Consider the following 15,952-nt stretch of genomic DNA (forward strand, 5'->3'; position numbering starts at 1 on the left):
CTCCCACAGATATGGGGTACACACACACACACACACACACACACACACACACACACACACACACCTGGTACGAAGACGGTCTCTCCGGGCCTCTGCAGGATCTCTAGCGGGCGGAACTCTGCGGGCCAGGAGGGGGCTTGAGTACGGGGGTAGATCACACTGAACCAGGTGATGGCCTCGTCCTGCTGGGCACCGCCCTCCTCACGCGTCACCTGGTCACACACACACACGCCACACTTCACTTACACATGCAGGTGTGTGTGTGTGTGTGTGTGTGTGTGTGTGTGTGTGTGTGTGTGTGTAAATGGTGTGCTACCATGATAAGCTCAAGACACCAGAGTTTGGTGTGTGTGTGTGTGTGTGTGTGTGTGTGTGTGTGTGTGTGTGAGTGTGTGTGTTACCTTGATGAGTTCTCTGGGAGTGTTGGTAGGGAACAGACACCAGCGCTTGTGCCCCTGTCCCAGTGTGTGTGTGTGTGTGTGTGTGTGTGTGTGTGTGTGTGTGTGTGTGTGTGTGTGTGTGTGTGTGTGTGTGTGTTACCTTGATGAGTTCTCTGGGAGTGTTGGTAGGGAACAGACACCAGCGCTTGTGCCCCTGTACCAGGGCGTTCCACGCACTCGTGCCCAGCGGGTCGATATGGATGCCCGTCCCCGAGCGCCCTGGACCCATCACGAACCACCTGGCAAACAAACATACGAAATATGTCAAAGACACAAAATATACTTCACACACAATATATATACACTTCACACACAAAATATATACTTCACCCACAAAATATACTTCACACACAAAATATATACTTCACACACAAAATATATACTTCACCCACAAAATATACTTCACACACAAAATATATACACTTCACACACAAAATATATACTTCACACACAAAATATATACTTCACCCACAAAATATACTTAGAAGTGGATTATGAACTCATGTCAAGTGGACTGTATGAAGTGGATATTGGACTCATATGTAAAGTGGACTGTATGAAGTGGATATTGGACTCATATGTAAAGTGGACTGTCTGAAGTGGATATTGGACTCATATGTCAAGTGGACTGTATGAAGTGGATATTGGACTCATATGTAAAGTGGACTGTATGAAGTGGATATTGGACTCATATGTAAAGTGGACTGTCTGAAGTGGATATTGGACTCATATGTAAAGTGGACTGTCTGAAGTGGATATTGGACTCATATGTAAAGTGGACTGTCTGAAGTGGATATTGGACTCATATGTAAAGTGGACTGTCTGAAGTGGATATTGGACTCATATGTAAAGTGGACTGTCTGAAGTGGATATTGGACTCATATGTAAAGTGGACTGTCTGAAGTGGATATTGGACTCATATGTAAAGTGGACTGTGTGAAGTGGATATTGGACTCATATGTAAAGTGGACTGTCTGAAGTGGATATTGGACTCATATGTAAAGTGGACTGTCTGAAGTGAATGTTAGTGGATATGTTAAGGAGTGTAGATTTTGTTAGCCTGGTTGCTATTTGTCCGAGTGTATGTGGAAGCGATCTTTTAGAATATTGAGTCAAACATCACAGCAGATTCTCCCCCCTTCCCCCAGCCCCTACCGTTGACCTTTGACCCTTAACCCCAGCCCCTACCGTTGACCCTTGACCCAGCCCCTACCGTTGACCCTTGACCTCCCCAGCCCCTACCGTTGACCGTTGACCCTTGACCTCCCCAGCCCCTACCGTTGACCCTTGACCTCCCCAGCCCCTACCGTTGACCGTTGACCCTTGACCCACCGTTGACCTTTGACCCTTCCCCTACCGTTGACCTATGACCCTTCACCCAGCCCCTACTGTCGACCCTTGACCTCCTCACCTGTAGGGGGGTCGCCTCTTCTCGCCGGCGAACTGGAACAGGTCGTCCCAGAAGAAGACGGGCACCTGGTAGTCCTCGAGGAGCTTGCGCCGCTTGGCGTGCTCGCCGTAGCTGCTGTCGAAGATGTAGAGCGGGCTGTCGTCGCGCGTCGTCTCCAGGTACTCGATGTAGTACTTCATCTTCATCTTCACCTAACGGACCAATCAGAGGGGGGTCAATATAGTACTTCATCTTCACCTAACGGACCAATCAGAGGGGTCAATATAGTACTTCATCTTCACCAAACGGACCAATCAGAGGGGTCAATCAACCTAACGGACCAATCAGAGGGGTCAATCACCTAACGGGCAATCAGAGGGGTCAATCAAGGCACACCCCTTCACCTAACGGACCAATCAGAGGGGTCAATCAGGGCACACCCCTTCACCTCACTGACCAATCACAAGGGTAAATCAATGATCAAGGGACCAGAGGAAAATGTATCTGTGCATCGCTTTGTACAAAAGAGTGAGTCACTGATTAAAGTTACTAATTAATAAATATTCATAGAGAATGAGTAACTCACTAAAGTTACTAATTAATAAATATTCATAGAGAATGAGCAACTCACTAAAGTTACTAATTAATAAATATTCATAGAGAATGAGTCACTGATTCTAGTTTCTGCTAAACGAATGAATATATAGATTATATAGAATATATATGAAACGGCGGCACGGGGGGCACTGTGGCGCAGGCAGTAGCCCCGACCACATTCGGGCGTGACGCCCATGGAGGACGCGGGTTCGAATCCGGCCCGATGTCATTTCTCTTGTCCACTCCCCCACCTCTTCTCCCTCTCATTTCCTGTCCCACTCTTCACTGATCTATCAATTAAAGTGGCATTATGCAGTAATTGTACATAAGGATTACGGTTAGGATAAGCAGTTTTACCTTAAAATCGCCTCCGTGCCATTGCCATACCAGGGTCCGTAAGCATATTACTGCTAAATGTAGGTTTGCCTGAAGCCGTACTAGTCTGCTGAACTAGTAAGTAGCTTATTTGCCGTCTTGCTTTGACTTGTGTTGCACTTGCTTGATGTTTGACTGTGTTAGGACAGTTGTTGACTAACTAGTTTGTCAAAGTCAGCACATTTTCAAGAGGTTTCGTTAGTTTTAGCCGCTAGCATATCGTTAGCGATTAGCAATTGTTCCGTTATGCTACTTTAAAGGCATTAAAAGCCCAAAAAAAAGAGAGAGAGACGGCGGCGGCGGCACGCACAGAGTAGCCCTCGTTGGAGGAGAGAGAGAGAGGAGAGGAGGAGAGAGAAAGAGAGGAGAGGAGGAGAGAGAGGGAAGAGAGGGAAGAGAGAGGAGAGAGAGAGAGAGGAGGAGAGGATAGGAGAGATCTTAAAAAAAAAAGAGAGAGAGACGGCTGCACGCACTGAGTAGCCCTCGTTGGAGGAGAGAGAGAGAGAGAGGGAAGAGAGAGAGAGGAGAGAGGAGAGAGAGAGAGAGGGAAGGAAAGAGACAGAGAGAGACGGCGGCGGTACGCACCGAGTAGCCCTCGTTGTCCTCTCCGCACTTGAACTTCTGGTTGCGGAACTTCCTCTTGAGGCGCTCCATGGTCCACTTCTCCTTGCCGGGCCAGCTCTCCTGGCAGTTGAGCAGGACCACGGGCTTGTAGGGGCGCTCGTAGCGCTGGATGAACTCATCGGGGCTGAGGCGGAGCGCATCTGCTCGCTCCACGTTATCCTGATGGAGGGAGGAGGAGAGAGACAGAGGAGGGAGAGAGAGGAGGGAGAGAGAGGAGGGAGAGGGGGGAGAAGAGTGAGAGGAGGAGAGGGAAGAGGATAGGAGAGAGATGAGAGAGTGAGGAGACAGAGAGAGGAGAGGAGGAGAGAGAGAGAGGAGAGGAGAGAGAGAGAGGAGAGGAGAGGAGGGAGAGAGAGGAGGGAGAGGGGGGAGAAGAGTGAGAGGAGGAGAGGGAAGAGGATAGGAGAGAGATGAGAGAGAGTGAGGAGACAGAGAGAGGAGGAGAGGAGAAAGAGAGGAGAGGAGGAGAGAGAGAGGAGAGGAGAGAGAGGAGAGGAGAGGGAGGAGAGGAAGGAGGAGAGAAGAGAGGAAGGAGGCAAAGATGGAGGGGGGGAGGGAATGGGAGAAAGAGAGAAGGAAAGATTGGGGAGAGTTATGAGTTCAGTGTTTCCTTGTAACTGACACCGAGTGATATTAACCAGCTGAGTGTTGACTAAATCTGATCCACATACTCAAGCACGCATAATATTGTTCAGGGACCTCACTGCAAAAACACTTTGAGTCTTGGTGGGTTGGCAAGCTGCATGACCAACTCCAGGAACAACACTAATGGTCTTTCACAACTCCAATCCCGTTCTTGAACACTTGATATTAATAGCATCTTCAGTATATTAATAGGATATTCAGTATATTAATAGGATATTCAGTTTCATGTTGTAACCATCAAATATTTTTACATTTCTACATTTTTACATCACATTTATCATCATGATGTTTGGAACTTTCAGGGGGGGGCTTACGTGTGGTATAACTGAAGAAAAAAAACTCTGTCCATTTAAGCGGCTGTAAAATCACAAAGCTACCAGATCCAAGTTACCATAATGCAGAAAAATACTCCAGAGACACATAGCTTTCAGAAACATACTCCAGAGACACATAGCTTTCAGAAACACACTCCAGAGAAACATAGCTTTCAGAAACATACTCCAGAGAAACATAGCTTTCAGAAAAATAGAGTGAACACTAGCGCCCTCTAGTGGTGGTGGTGGCTCCTTCTGGCTACTGCACCAATAAAGGGTCACTGTCAGTCACACGTTCCTGACGGTCGTCTCGCAGCGGCTGGGGACCCTGTGGTAGGGGAGGTTAGAGGAGGAGGGCCACCATACATCCCACTCTTAAGGGGTTGACGCCATAGACATATATAGATCTATATATCTCTATATGTCTATGGTTGACGCTCTATTCAGTGACGACTCTACCTGCGGAGGAGCAGGAGCACCTAGCCTCTACCTGCCTCTACCTGCGGTGGAGCGCCTAGCCTCTACCTGCCTCTACCTGCGGAGGAGCACCTAGCCTCTACCTGCGGAGGAGCAGGAGCACCTAGCCTCTACCTGCGGAGGAGCACCTAGCCTCTACCTGAGCACCTAGCCTCTACCTGCGGAGGAGCACCTAGCCTCTACCTGAGCACCTAGCCTCTACCTGCAGGGGAGCAGGAGCACCTAGCCTCTACCTGAGCACCTAGCCTCTACCTGAGCACCTAGCCTCTACCTGCGGAGGAGCACCTAGCCTCTACCTGAGCACCTAGCCTCTACCTGCAGGGGAGCAGGAGCACCTAGCCTCTACCTGAGCACCTACAGCACAACCGACACCTCTACCTGCGGAGGAGCAGGAGCACCTAGCCTCTACCTGTGGAGGAGCAGGAGCACCTAGCCTCTACCTGCGGAGGAGCACCTGGCCTCTACGCCCGCCCCGCCTGCCAGCGGGTATTTATAGCGGCGCCGGGCGCCCTGGACAGCCCTACTTTAGCTATCGTGTGACGGCAGCAGATCTCCTGTTGAACACTACTTGGAAACACACAATCGAGAGACTCCAAGAAGTTCAAATACTCACATGCAAGACACGAGTTCAAAAGGCAAACCAACCTGCTCCTTCGCCACCCATAGGGGCAGGGACAACTAATAAAATCTTTCAGTCACTTGAGGTCGACCCAGGTCATATATCAACACAATATCCCAGCAATAAAATCCTCTGTCTAGGAAAGTACCCATTCCTGCTTTAAATATACTGCGTCACTGTAACTGAATTTAGCCTGTCACAAATGAAGGGGCCGTTTATCTAAATGTTGACAGCTAGAATTATACAGATGAATAGCAATTTTGGTCAGTAAGTTTGGGCTCATATTAATATATATATTAAAATTAGCCTACAGTCCACAACATTTAAGAAAGACAGCGTTTATCCCTTGATACACTTGCAGACAGAGGACATGAACTCAAATCATAAGTTAGGGAGATGTTATCTACTCTTGGCTGCTCTCACATGCTTGACAAATGGATACATTCCTATTGTTGGAGACTTCTAGAATGTCTTGTGCTACATTCTTGTCGGAACACTCACGCTTTGGAATTGTAACAAAAAGAAAGGGGTGGGGGGGCGCGCCTGAGTTTTGCTTAACTAGCTTCTCTCATTGCCACGCTAGTCGTCTGGTCTAGAGTCTGATCTGGTGGCGTGTGTAGCCTCCTTCAGCACCTGAGACCAGTCACGTAGCCGCTAAACAGTCTGCACACTCACACGTAACGTTGTAAGACCTCTTGTCTTGTCACTTCTACCTGTGGAAACCAAGCAGCAGCACTTGGCAGGACGTTACTTCAAACACTGTTGTGAAATTCTACATATAAGGGCTTGGTAACCTGGGGAAACAATGGGCGTATGAAGCGTATTTGCGAAGATTTAATCATGTGAATTGTGTTGGGTTGATTCAAGATAGCAAGGGAGCAGGCTAGCTTGCTGCACAGATTTCTCCGTCACTGTTACCTTCACTGTCCGGTGGGCGAGATCAAACGTCTCGTAGTAGTCATGTTTTATCCAGTCGGTTGAGTCCTTCAGCTCGGGTCGGGCACTCCGCTTCGCCTCTTTGATTCTCTTCTTACTTTTGTGGTTCATTCCTTCGTGAAAATCGCGTTGTGCAGTTGGTTTCCCTCCCTAGACGTGTGTTAGCAAAATGCTAGCCTTATAGCTAGCCTCTGTACAGCTGAATGTGGATTCAGTACGGGTCTGCTATCTGGCTGGCTGGCTAGCTAGCTAACTAGACAGCTAACGGCGCTGGCTACCAATGCTAACCTAGGTGCGAATTGTCAGTTCGGGCTCTGAAGTTGGGTAAGCTAGGTATGGTAAGATTGCCACCTGGCCCGTTAACACATGTGAAGTAATTTCGTGCTGTCCCGTCAAACAACACGCTTCTTACTAACCGTGGAGGTAACGGTAAATTGTCGCCACTTTTTATTCCAACAAACAATGTTCACTACAGGCGTACTTTTCGGAGTGTTTTGCGTAACTGGCTTGTGGTAACGTCGCACAACCTAAACTGACAATGCCATTCCTAGGGTTTGTAACCGCCTCCAGTCGGACCCCGCGAAGGTAATTGGCCCAAAGTCGACGTCGCTCCTTCGACTGTGAAAACGTGATTGGATGATACGGGTATGTTCCCGCCACTGTCAAGCTCAAACGTTCTAAAGAACGCCCACCAGCGTTAAGGTTAATCGGCGCGAAAGGCACGTTAATGTTGCACATGGGTGGGAAGACTTCGCCGTGTCACACGGTGAGGAGGGTACAGAGTTTAGTGCCGTGTAGTGAAATCTCGACATTTTCGTCGATGTTCGAACTGTTTTGAAGTAAACGCCACTGTCATGTGTTGCCCAAAGATTTGACAAAGTATTTGTGTCCACAAGAGAATAGTATGAGTTCACCCGAGAATCTTGATCTCGCCCTTAAAGAATTTACTTTCGAAGAAAACAAAGGCACATTGCACTCCCTGACTGTGTTCATTCCAGAGGTTTTTATCTTTCTAAATTTCATTAATAGATATGTTTTGATCAGTGACCGTTGTCTTTGTACATAGTATATGTAGTATATTAGGCTGTGTTGTGTTCTGACAGCCAATCACATTGGACTAGGAAGTTCGGGTCCACGGTTCTAGCTTTCATACATGTGGTAATCAGTTGCTACTGTACTCTATTAGTAAAGCTAATGATTTGCCTCCAAGCCATTGTGTATTCATTTCATGCGGCACGGAACATGATAGTATATCACCTATTCTGCTTCTTTTCAATCTTGGTAATAAGCAAACTCATGGTTTCAGGTTCTGGACCCTCAGTATGGCATGTACGTGTTGGTAATAAGCAAACTTAATGGTTTCAGGTTCTGGACCCTCAGTATGGCATGTACGTGTGGCCGTGTGCCGTGGTTCTGGCCCAGTACGTGTGGACCCAGAGGGGTGAGATCAAGCACAAGACCATCCTTGAGGTGAGACTCCTCATCTCTCCCTTATCCATCACCATCAGTACACCCACTGAGCTTACCTCTGGGACTAAGTGTGCTGGTAACTGTAATAAAGTTCAGTCCGCGATTTTAATCCACCACTTTTTGTCAAATTCACTTCATTGCCTCCTCACCGTACACTATATAAACAGATAGCTAGATAGAGCACATGTATGCCCAAAGGAATGTCATTTGTAGCTGTTCGGTGTGTGTGTGCGCTCAAAAAAACTCAGTCTTGGCATAGTGATATAGTGGCCTGTAGCCTACCTAGCCATAAACAATTCCAGCCAGTCAACACATTGCTTCAGGAGCACGGAATTGAGAGAGGGTGTAATTCGTTTGGCTGTTGAGTTCAAATATGACCAACCTTTCATTCTACCTTTTAATTTGAATTTTTAGTGTTGGCAAATCAGAACAGAGTATCCACATCAAAGCTTGTTTGATTTGACATATCAAGTCACAAGTCACTTAGTCAACCGATGTTGTTAGCGGAAGGGGCCTGTAAAGGTTTACTCGCTAATGAAGACAGTCGTCCCTGTTTGACGTTGGAGTTGTGTGCTACTGCTACAGCTTGGTGCCGGAGTGAGCTTGCCTGGTGCAGTCGCGGCAAAGTGTGGCGCCACAGTGATACTGTCAGACAGCGCGGAGCTCCCCCGTTGCCTTGACAACTGCCGGCGCACCTGTGAGGCGAACAGCCTGAGAGAGGTGGGCGTGGTGGGCCTCACGTGGGGACAGGTGTCACCCGAACTCATTGCCCTCCCGCCGCTACACGTCATCCTTGGTTCCGATGTGTTCTACGAGCCTGACGGTGAGTAGCTGGGGCTGTCTGCAGAATCCATAGGTATGTGTGTGTGAGTGTCTGGATGTACAGAATCCATAGGTATGTGTGTGTGTGAGTGTCTGGATGTACAGAATCCATAGGTATGTGTGTGTGAGTGTCTGCATGTACAGAATCCATAGGTATGTGTGTGTGTGAGTGTCTGTATGTACAGAATCCATAGGTATGTGTGTGTGAGTGTCTGCATGTACAGAATCCATATAGCCACAGGTGTGTGTGTTAATGTAGACACATGCATAGGTCTAGCCACAGGTGTGTGAGGGTGTCCATGCTATCTGCCGGGTACTACCTGATAGTAGTTGACTGCATCATATTTGGTCTAATACTAATACAGTTTAATACTGAGTACCTTAATAAGGCCAGTGTTTAATACTGGGTACCTTAATAAGGCCAGTGTTTAATACCGAATTGAATAGCTTCATTTGGGCTACCATTTAAAGCTAGTCCTGTCTTAAGTTATAAGCTGACATTGGGGTACCTGTCTGATTCCAGTCTGTTGTAGTGTCTGATACTGTGTGGGTTGTTAGAGGGATGGGGGGGGAGAGGGCCCAGATAAGTTAACCATCTACAGATAGCAGCGGCCGCTGTGATGAATAAGGTACATGGTAGTCGTGCGGTGTCTAACGTACTCCTGAAATCTGATGTGGCCCCCAGACTCTGAGGATGTAGTCGTGCGGTGTCTAACGTACTCCTGAAATCTGATGTGGCCCCCAGACTTTGAGGATGTAGTCGTGCGGTGTCTAACGTACCCCTGAAATCTGATGTGGCCCCCAGACTTTGAGGGTGTCCTCGTGACCGTGACGTTCCTTCTGAGGAGGAGCCCAGGGGTTCAGTTCTGGACCACATACCAGGAGAGAAGGTGGGCCAACACACACACACACACACACACACACACTGGGCCCTACACTGGGGCCAACACACACACACACACACACACACACACTGGGCCCTACACTGGGGCCAACACACACACACACACACACACACACACTGGGCCCTACACTGGGGCCAACACACACACACACACACACACACACACTGGGCCCTACACTGGGCCAACACACACACACACTGGGCCCTACACTGGGCCAACACACACACTGGGCCAACACACACACACACTGGGCCCTACACTGGGCCAACACACACACACACTGGGCCAACACACACACACATACACACACTGGGGCAACATACACTGGGCCAACACACACACACACTGGGCCATACACACTGGGCCCTACACTGGGCCAACACACACACACACACACACTGGGGCAACATACACTGGGCCATACACTGGGCCAACACACACACACACTGGGCCATACACACTGGGCCACACACTGGGCCAACACACACACACACTGGGCCATACACACTGGGGCAACAACACTGGGCCATACACACACACACGGGCAAAACTGGGCCACACACTGGGGCATACACTGGGGCAACACACTGGGCCAACACACACACACACACACACACACACACTGGGGCAACAACACTGGGCCATACACACACACACACGGGCAAAACTGGGCCACACACTGGGGCATACACTGGGCCACACACTGGGGCATACACTGGGCCCTACACACACTGGGGCCAACACACACTGGGGCAACACTCACTGGGCCAACACACACTGGGCACACAACACTGCGCCCTACACACACTGGGGCAAACACACACTGGGTTTACTAGGTACAGGCCAACACTGTGCCACTGTGTTTCCTAGGTACAGGGGTAGTGCTGGGTAAGTGTGGGGAATGTGTGAATGCCAACAGATTAGGATGTGAATGTAGGTCATGTTTGGGGAGGGGGTTACATGAAACCAGTTATGAAAACTAACAGTCCAAGATAACTGATGTGGAGGTTGAGATGGTACCATGCTGAGAGCGGGAACTGGATCAAACTAGCCCCAGTTATCAACCCTAAAATGAACCCGTTATCAACACTAAAATGAACCCCAGTTATCAACACTAACCCCTCCCTCTCCCCCCCCCTTCCACAGTGCTGACTGGTCCATTGAGGCACTCCTGCACAAGTGGAGACTGAGCTGCAGACTCGTCCCCCTGGACTCGTTCGGAGCGCAGAGCAGCCAGATCGGCAGGTCCACGCTACCAGGCAGCCACGTCGTACAGATGATGGTCATCACTGCCCAAGAACCAGAGCAGGAGGCACCATTGTGATGTCACTACTACCCAACACTCCATACCCCACAGTGGTCACCATAGCGATGAAGTCAACACTCCACAAGACCCAGGACACTAGATGGAACACCAGAGTGATGTCATCACTGCCAGGACAACAGGGGACACCAGACATTGTATGAAAGTGTGCCATGTGAATGAAATATCATGCAAATTGAGCCTTTTTGTTGAAGAGAATAATGTTTGTACTTTATTCAACACAGACATTGGTCAAAAAAATTTATAATAAAACACCTTTAAGGAAAAAAAAAAAGTTGACACATAAAAACCAATTGGCTCACTGCTTTTATTGATCTTATGGGTACAGATGATAGATTTACAGAAATGGACCAATTGTGGAGACTACAGTCAGTTACGAGCCAGATGGACAGATTCGCTTCTGCTCGCACACACACATTGAGAGCATCAATTTCAGTTAAGAAGAGTACAAAAAATTAAAGTGTGATGACAAAACATTTGGGATGCATTTCCAAAACAAGAAGAAAAAATAGGGCCACTTGAAGCCACCCGCTTTTTTACTCAGTGGTCACCGGGGCGACTGTTACCCCTGGCGATATCTGGAGAAAACTGGAAACAGCCAAGCACTCTGCACAGCAACACGGCATCTTAAACAGCTAACCAGCACAACTCAACGGCTACTCACCCGCGCCTAGTGCCCAAACACATACACAGGAGAGAGGGTTAGACGCCGTCAAAAGAGTCAAAAGAAAAATCACTTCACAAAATCAACGTTTTTTTTTGGGGGGGGGGGGGGGGGAACATGGGTTGATGTTAGCATTAGGCCAAAATGATCCATGAGATTGTACATGCCAGTGGAATATTTTACTTAATGTAATTAATCAATCAATCAATCAATCAATCAATCAATCAATCAATTAATTAATTAAACACTCAAAATAAGACCCCACTGTGGCAATATACATTTATGAAGGTTCCCATTCCACCGTCACATGAGCAAACCCAACACCACCATATAAGACCCATTTACCTTAAGGTACCACAAGCTCACCCTAGTCAACTCATGACAACATTCACAAAAGGGGTTTCTCTTGCTTTTCTTATAAATATAAATGTATAAGAAAAATGTATAATTTGTGCTACAAGAAACATAAAAACATCCTGCTAAGCTGCAAAAAAAAAAAAAAAGCAAAACAGAACTAAGCAGAAGAGAGGAGGGGGGAGAAAGAAAACAAACTGACATTTTTGTTGTCTTTTTTTTTTTGTTTGTTTGTTTGTTGTTTTTTTTAAAGAAACTTTCAGATGGACACAATAACAACCTTTTATCCCAGCAGTGACTGGCAGCAGGGTTCACATCCAGAGGCTGCCGACGCCGGGGTCCGAGGAGGGGGGGGGGGGGTGGGGGTTGGGTGGGGGGTCACACCTGAAGACATCTGGGGGGGGGAGAGGAGACGGAGTAAGCATCACACATAAGAGGAGTAGTTCAGCATCTGATGGAAAACACCAATCATGAGTCAATCAATCAATCAATCATTGGACCCCCACACTAATCAATCAATCAATCATTAGATTGAAAAGAGCTTTGAGTTGCTTTCCTGTAGGTGTTGTGGACCCACCCAAGATCTACCTTATGTTCAGTGTGGTGAATGGGGTAACCATACAGGTAGTTGCTGACAACAAATGGTGTTCCGTGGCAGTTTTATGCCGTCTAAGTGAGAACTCCGGAACTAGTGAGAACTCCAGAACTAGTGAGAACTCCAGAACTAGTGAGAACTCTAAGCACAAAGACAAGTGGGGTGGGCGCTGGGTGCCACCGTGTTGAGGCTCATCAGAGTAAACAAACCTTCGTTACCATTTGATCAATTCCCTTTTTTTTCCTCTCTCAAACACCACGCCCCCTTCAGCAGACTCCGCCCACAAGAGGGCGTCGCTCATCTTCTGCACCACGCCCCCACACCGAGCGAGAACCAACATGCCTCCACTGCAAACCCCCAACCAGCAGCTGGACCCTCGTCCCGGGGGGCGCCTGAGTCACCCCTCTACCTGCCCCCTCACTCCTTCTCCTTCACTCCTTCACACCTTCACTCCTCTCCTCTCCTCTCACTCACGAACAGACTGCAGCTTAGAGGAGAGAAGTCCACATGTCAATGTAATTCACAACCAGCTTCTGGTGAAAATATTGTGAACACTTGTGATCAGGCTGTTAAAGAGTGGCAGGAGGTTACAGAGAGTTCACCCGTTAAGATGGTGGTGGTGCGGGGGACACAACAACAACAACAACAACGACAACAACAACAAAAATGTGCTTTTGGGAAATAGTTTGCCTGCTAGGGCGCGTGTCTTGAATTTTAAAAAAAGGGGGAAAAGTTAGGTAGCCAAACTGTCCTATTTGATTGCGTCCACTGTCAAGGAGGGGGTAATGGTTAACTGCCCGACACCAGCCCAAACAGAAGAGGCACGGGGTAGAAAAACGTCCCACCCTCACCCCATTATGTAAATACAGTTGTAAAGAAATCGATTAATCTTATCTAAAAAATCTAATATTTTCTATAATCAAATTTTTAAGTCACATCAGCGATTTCCTCTAGACCTTCGACTGAACTTACATGTCGCATGCCGCTGCTTCAAGGGGTCGTAGATCCATTCGCCCCCGGTGACTTAGGCGGGCTTTTGGACTGCGGGCTCATACATGGCGGACTCTTGGATCGCGGGCTCTTCGACTGCGGACTCTTGGATCGCGGGCTCTTCGACTGCGGACTCTTGGATCGCGGACTTTTGGATCGCGGACTCTTGGATCGCGGGCTTTTGGATCGCGGGCTCTTCGACTGCGGGCTCTTGGACCTCGATCTGGACTTCGATCCGGACTTCGATCCTTTGTTGGACATTGGAGATCTGTTCCTGGACTTGGACTTGGACCTGGACCTGGACCTGGAGCGGGACGGGGACTTGGTCTTGCTTCTGCGGGTGCGGGACCGTGAACGGGACCGTGAACGGGAGTTGGACTTGGATCGGGATCTGGACCGGCTGTACCGGGATCGGCTGTGTGATCGGGAGCGGCTTCTGCTCCTGGACCGGCTGCGTCTCCGCCGTCTCGGGCTGAGGGAGAAAAGGACTCACGGTCAACTGTGGTGATCAAAATGAAACCCTCACACCAATGAACCAAACTACACTATATAAACTTCTGACCACCCAGTAGACAGAGGCATTAAGCCAGACTGCTCAATCTCTCCACACTACCAACCCCAACATTAGTTTACTAATACTGTTGCTCATGCACAGGGACACACACACATATGTATATATATATATATATATATATATATGTGTGTGTGTGTGTGTGTGTGTGTCCCTGTGCATGAACAACAGTATTAGTAAACTAATGACCGGATACTTTGGAAAATATATATAAATATATAATATATATATATATATATATATATATATATATATATAAATATATATACACCTATATGTACATATATATGACCTACTTTGGAAAATATATATATATATCCATATTTTCCAAAGTATTCCGGTATTATAACCATTAATTCAAAAGTATTCTGCCAGTATAGCAGAGATACAATCCTGTACCGTGAAAATCAACAGAGTGTGTGTGTGTGTGTACTATGACCCGAGTTTCCGCGCTGGGTAGTGTGAAACTTCAGATGCCACCAAACCATTACATTAGCCAGGCTTAGAGGCCTTCGCTAACCCGTGCGAGAAAGGCTTATCGGAGTTAATAGGCTACTGTAGTTCAAACTGACCTACAACATTCTAGTGTGACTCCAACTTCACCTAACAAGCTACTTAACGCTGGTTCAAAACTATACATCTCGGATTCCAAAGCTAGCTAACTATTTACCGTTTGCAACAGTACACATGTCGCTAGCTGGCTAGTTAGCAAACTATCACATAACGTTAGCAATTTAAACAGTACATTTAATATAAAACTAGACATACTGAGATAACATTACCTTCTACTGCGGTGTCCGCTGTTTTTCCGCGGTGGTCCACCACGACGTCCATCACGTCCATCTCGTCCGCCGTCTCGTCCGCCGTCGCGTCCGTGGTGAGAGTCTGGGGGTCTTCCGTAGCGGGCCATCTGCACCCGTAGCTCGCGGCCGTCTAGGAAGGCACCGTCCATTGCGTCCATCGCGTCCTCTGCGTCTCGTTGGTCGTGGAACCGAACAAAGGCAAAGCCTCTGCTCTCCTTGCTATATGGATCTCTTGGGATGTAGACATCTCCGACTCTTCCGTACTTTTCGAAGACACGGCGAAGTGTTTCTGGTGAGGTACGGTACGTCAAGTTGTCCACTTTCAGTGAAGTCATGCCTTCAATCGCGGGCGGAGGTCTCCCATAGTTGGAATTGGAACTCATGTTTACAAAATAAGGTCTTCACGAATATGGTTAAATGATCGGATCTATGTGGTTTACCTAGTGGAACCACCAGTTATGAAACGCAACAATCAAATACCCTATTCGAGCGACCCGTCTGCCGTCCGAAGTGTGCTGCAGTAACAAATAGGATAAGACAACAAGCTAACCAGCTAGCTGTTTCATTCACAAAATGGCGGGCTTAAGGAAGGGGGTTGGCGTTAGGGGAAGGACTATTTTACCCCTAACTGAGAGCAAATCATGGAAAGTCTTTGCTGTATATGAGTAAATCAATTGAGAATGAGAATACATTTACATAACAATTATGGGATTAATATAGATTACTGACACAATGCGTTGGTGTAATTTTCTAAAAGATAAAATATATGACCCGGAAGTATTGGACTACGGCAGCTAGAAGGAGGTGTGGTTTTACTAGGCCAATCATCTTTTTGCCTCCTGCGTGACGTGTGAGCTACTTTATGGAGTTGTGTGCTATTTTGACATTCTTGGTGTGTGGTTTCAAAGTTCAGAAATGTCCCTTGTTTCAAGTGTAGGCACACGATTAATATATAATGGATGTTGGTGTCAAAATGTGTGGACTTGCTTGTGTACCAGTACTCAAAGTGCGCCTAGATTCAGATTAGATGATTAGAT

General features: G+C 47.7%; 3 protein-coding genes across 8 annotated transcripts in view; 1 reads left to right on the forward strand and 2 right to left on the reverse strand.

Annotated features, from left to right (window-relative positions):
* jmjd6 (jumonji domain containing 6, arginine demethylase and lysine hydroxylase) overlaps positions 1-6,528 on the reverse strand; it is a 13,416-nt gene extending 6,888 nt beyond the window's left edge. The window contains exons 1-6 of one of the 2 annotated variants that reach the window (XM_031561463.2): positions 6,400-6,528; positions 3,388-3,585; positions 1,852-2,042; positions 581-679; positions 402-441; positions 65-212 (exon numbers count right to left, since the gene is read on the reverse strand). In XM_031561463.2, the coding sequence (XP_031417323.1) occupies positions 65-212; positions 402-441; positions 581-679; positions 1,852-2,042; positions 3,388-3,585; positions 6,400-6,528 (805 nt within the window). Of the gene's footprint in view, positions 1-64; positions 213-401; positions 442-540; positions 680-1,851; positions 2,043-3,387; positions 3,586-6,399 lie in introns of both variants that reach the window. The other variant, XM_031561462.2, reaches the window with a different exon arrangement.
* Positions 6,529-7,007: 479 nt separating this feature from the next.
* mettl23 (methyltransferase like 23) lies at positions 7,008-11,226 on the forward strand. 4 transcript variants are annotated; one of them, XM_042703406.1, is made up of 5 exons: positions 7,008-7,062; positions 7,783-7,887; positions 8,473-8,710; positions 9,515-9,599; positions 10,761-11,226. In XM_042703406.1, the coding sequence occupies exons 1-5, from the start codon at positions 7,054-7,056 to the stop codon at positions 10,936-10,938; spliced, it is 615 nt and encodes a 204-aa protein (XP_042559340.1). In that variant the 5' UTR covers positions 7,008-7,053; the 3' UTR covers positions 10,939-11,226. The 4 variants fall into 4 exon arrangements, with proteins under 4 accessions (XP_042559340.1, XP_042559341.1, XP_012684690.2 ...); XM_042703407.1 differs by lacking the exon at positions 7,008-7,062 and adding an exon at positions 7,077-7,417 and having other exon boundaries at positions 7,724-7,887; XM_012829236.3 differs by lacking the exon at positions 7,008-7,062 and adding an exon at positions 7,078-7,417.
* Positions 11,227-11,231: 5 nt separating this feature from the next.
* Positions 11,232-15,500, reverse strand: srsf2b (serine and arginine rich splicing factor 2b). Of its 2 annotated transcripts, none has more exons than XM_012829237.3 (3): positions 14,895-15,499; positions 13,524-14,013; positions 11,232-12,350 (listed from the first exon to the last, which is right to left on the reverse strand). In XM_012829237.3, the coding sequence occupies exons 1-2, from the start codon at positions 15,296-15,298 to the stop codon at positions 13,542-13,544; spliced, it is 876 nt and encodes a 291-aa protein (XP_012684691.2). In that variant the 5' UTR covers positions 15,299-15,499; the 3' UTR covers positions 11,232-12,350; positions 13,524-13,541. The 2 variants fall into 2 exon arrangements, with proteins under 2 accessions (XP_012684691.2, XP_031417324.1); XM_031561464.2 differs by lacking the exon at positions 11,232-12,350 and adding an exon at positions 12,799-13,038 and having other exon boundaries at positions 14,895-15,500.
* Positions 15,501-15,952: the final 452 nt, after the last annotated feature.

This window comes from Clupea harengus, chromosome 23 (assembly GCF_900700415.2).
Source record: "Clupea harengus chromosome 23, Ch_v2.0.2, whole genome shotgun sequence".
In the NCBI taxonomy this organism is placed as follows: domain Eukaryota; kingdom Metazoa; phylum Chordata; class Actinopteri; order Clupeiformes; family Clupeidae; genus Clupea; species Clupea harengus.

Coding starts and splice junctions, on each gene's coding strand:
- srsf2b (XM_012829237.3), bottom strand. CDS start 15,298: ATGAGTTCCAATTCCAACTATGGGAGACCTCCGCCCGCGATTGAAGGC. Junction 14,014..14,894: donor AGCGGACACCGCAGTAGAAG/GTAATGTTATCT, acceptor TTTCTCCCTCAG/CCCGAGACGGCGGAGACGCA.
- mettl23 (XM_012829236.3), top strand. CDS start 7,322: ATGAGTTCACCCGAGAATCTTGATCTCGCCCTTAAAGAATTTACTTTC. Junction 7,888..8,472: donor AGCACAAGACCATCCTTGAG/GTGAGACTCCTC, acceptor CTACTGCTACAG/CTTGGTGCCGGAGTGAGCTT. Junction 8,711..9,514: donor TGTGTTCTACGAGCCTGACG/GTGAGTAGCTGG, acceptor TGTGGCCCCCAG/ACTTTGAGGGTGTCCTCGTG.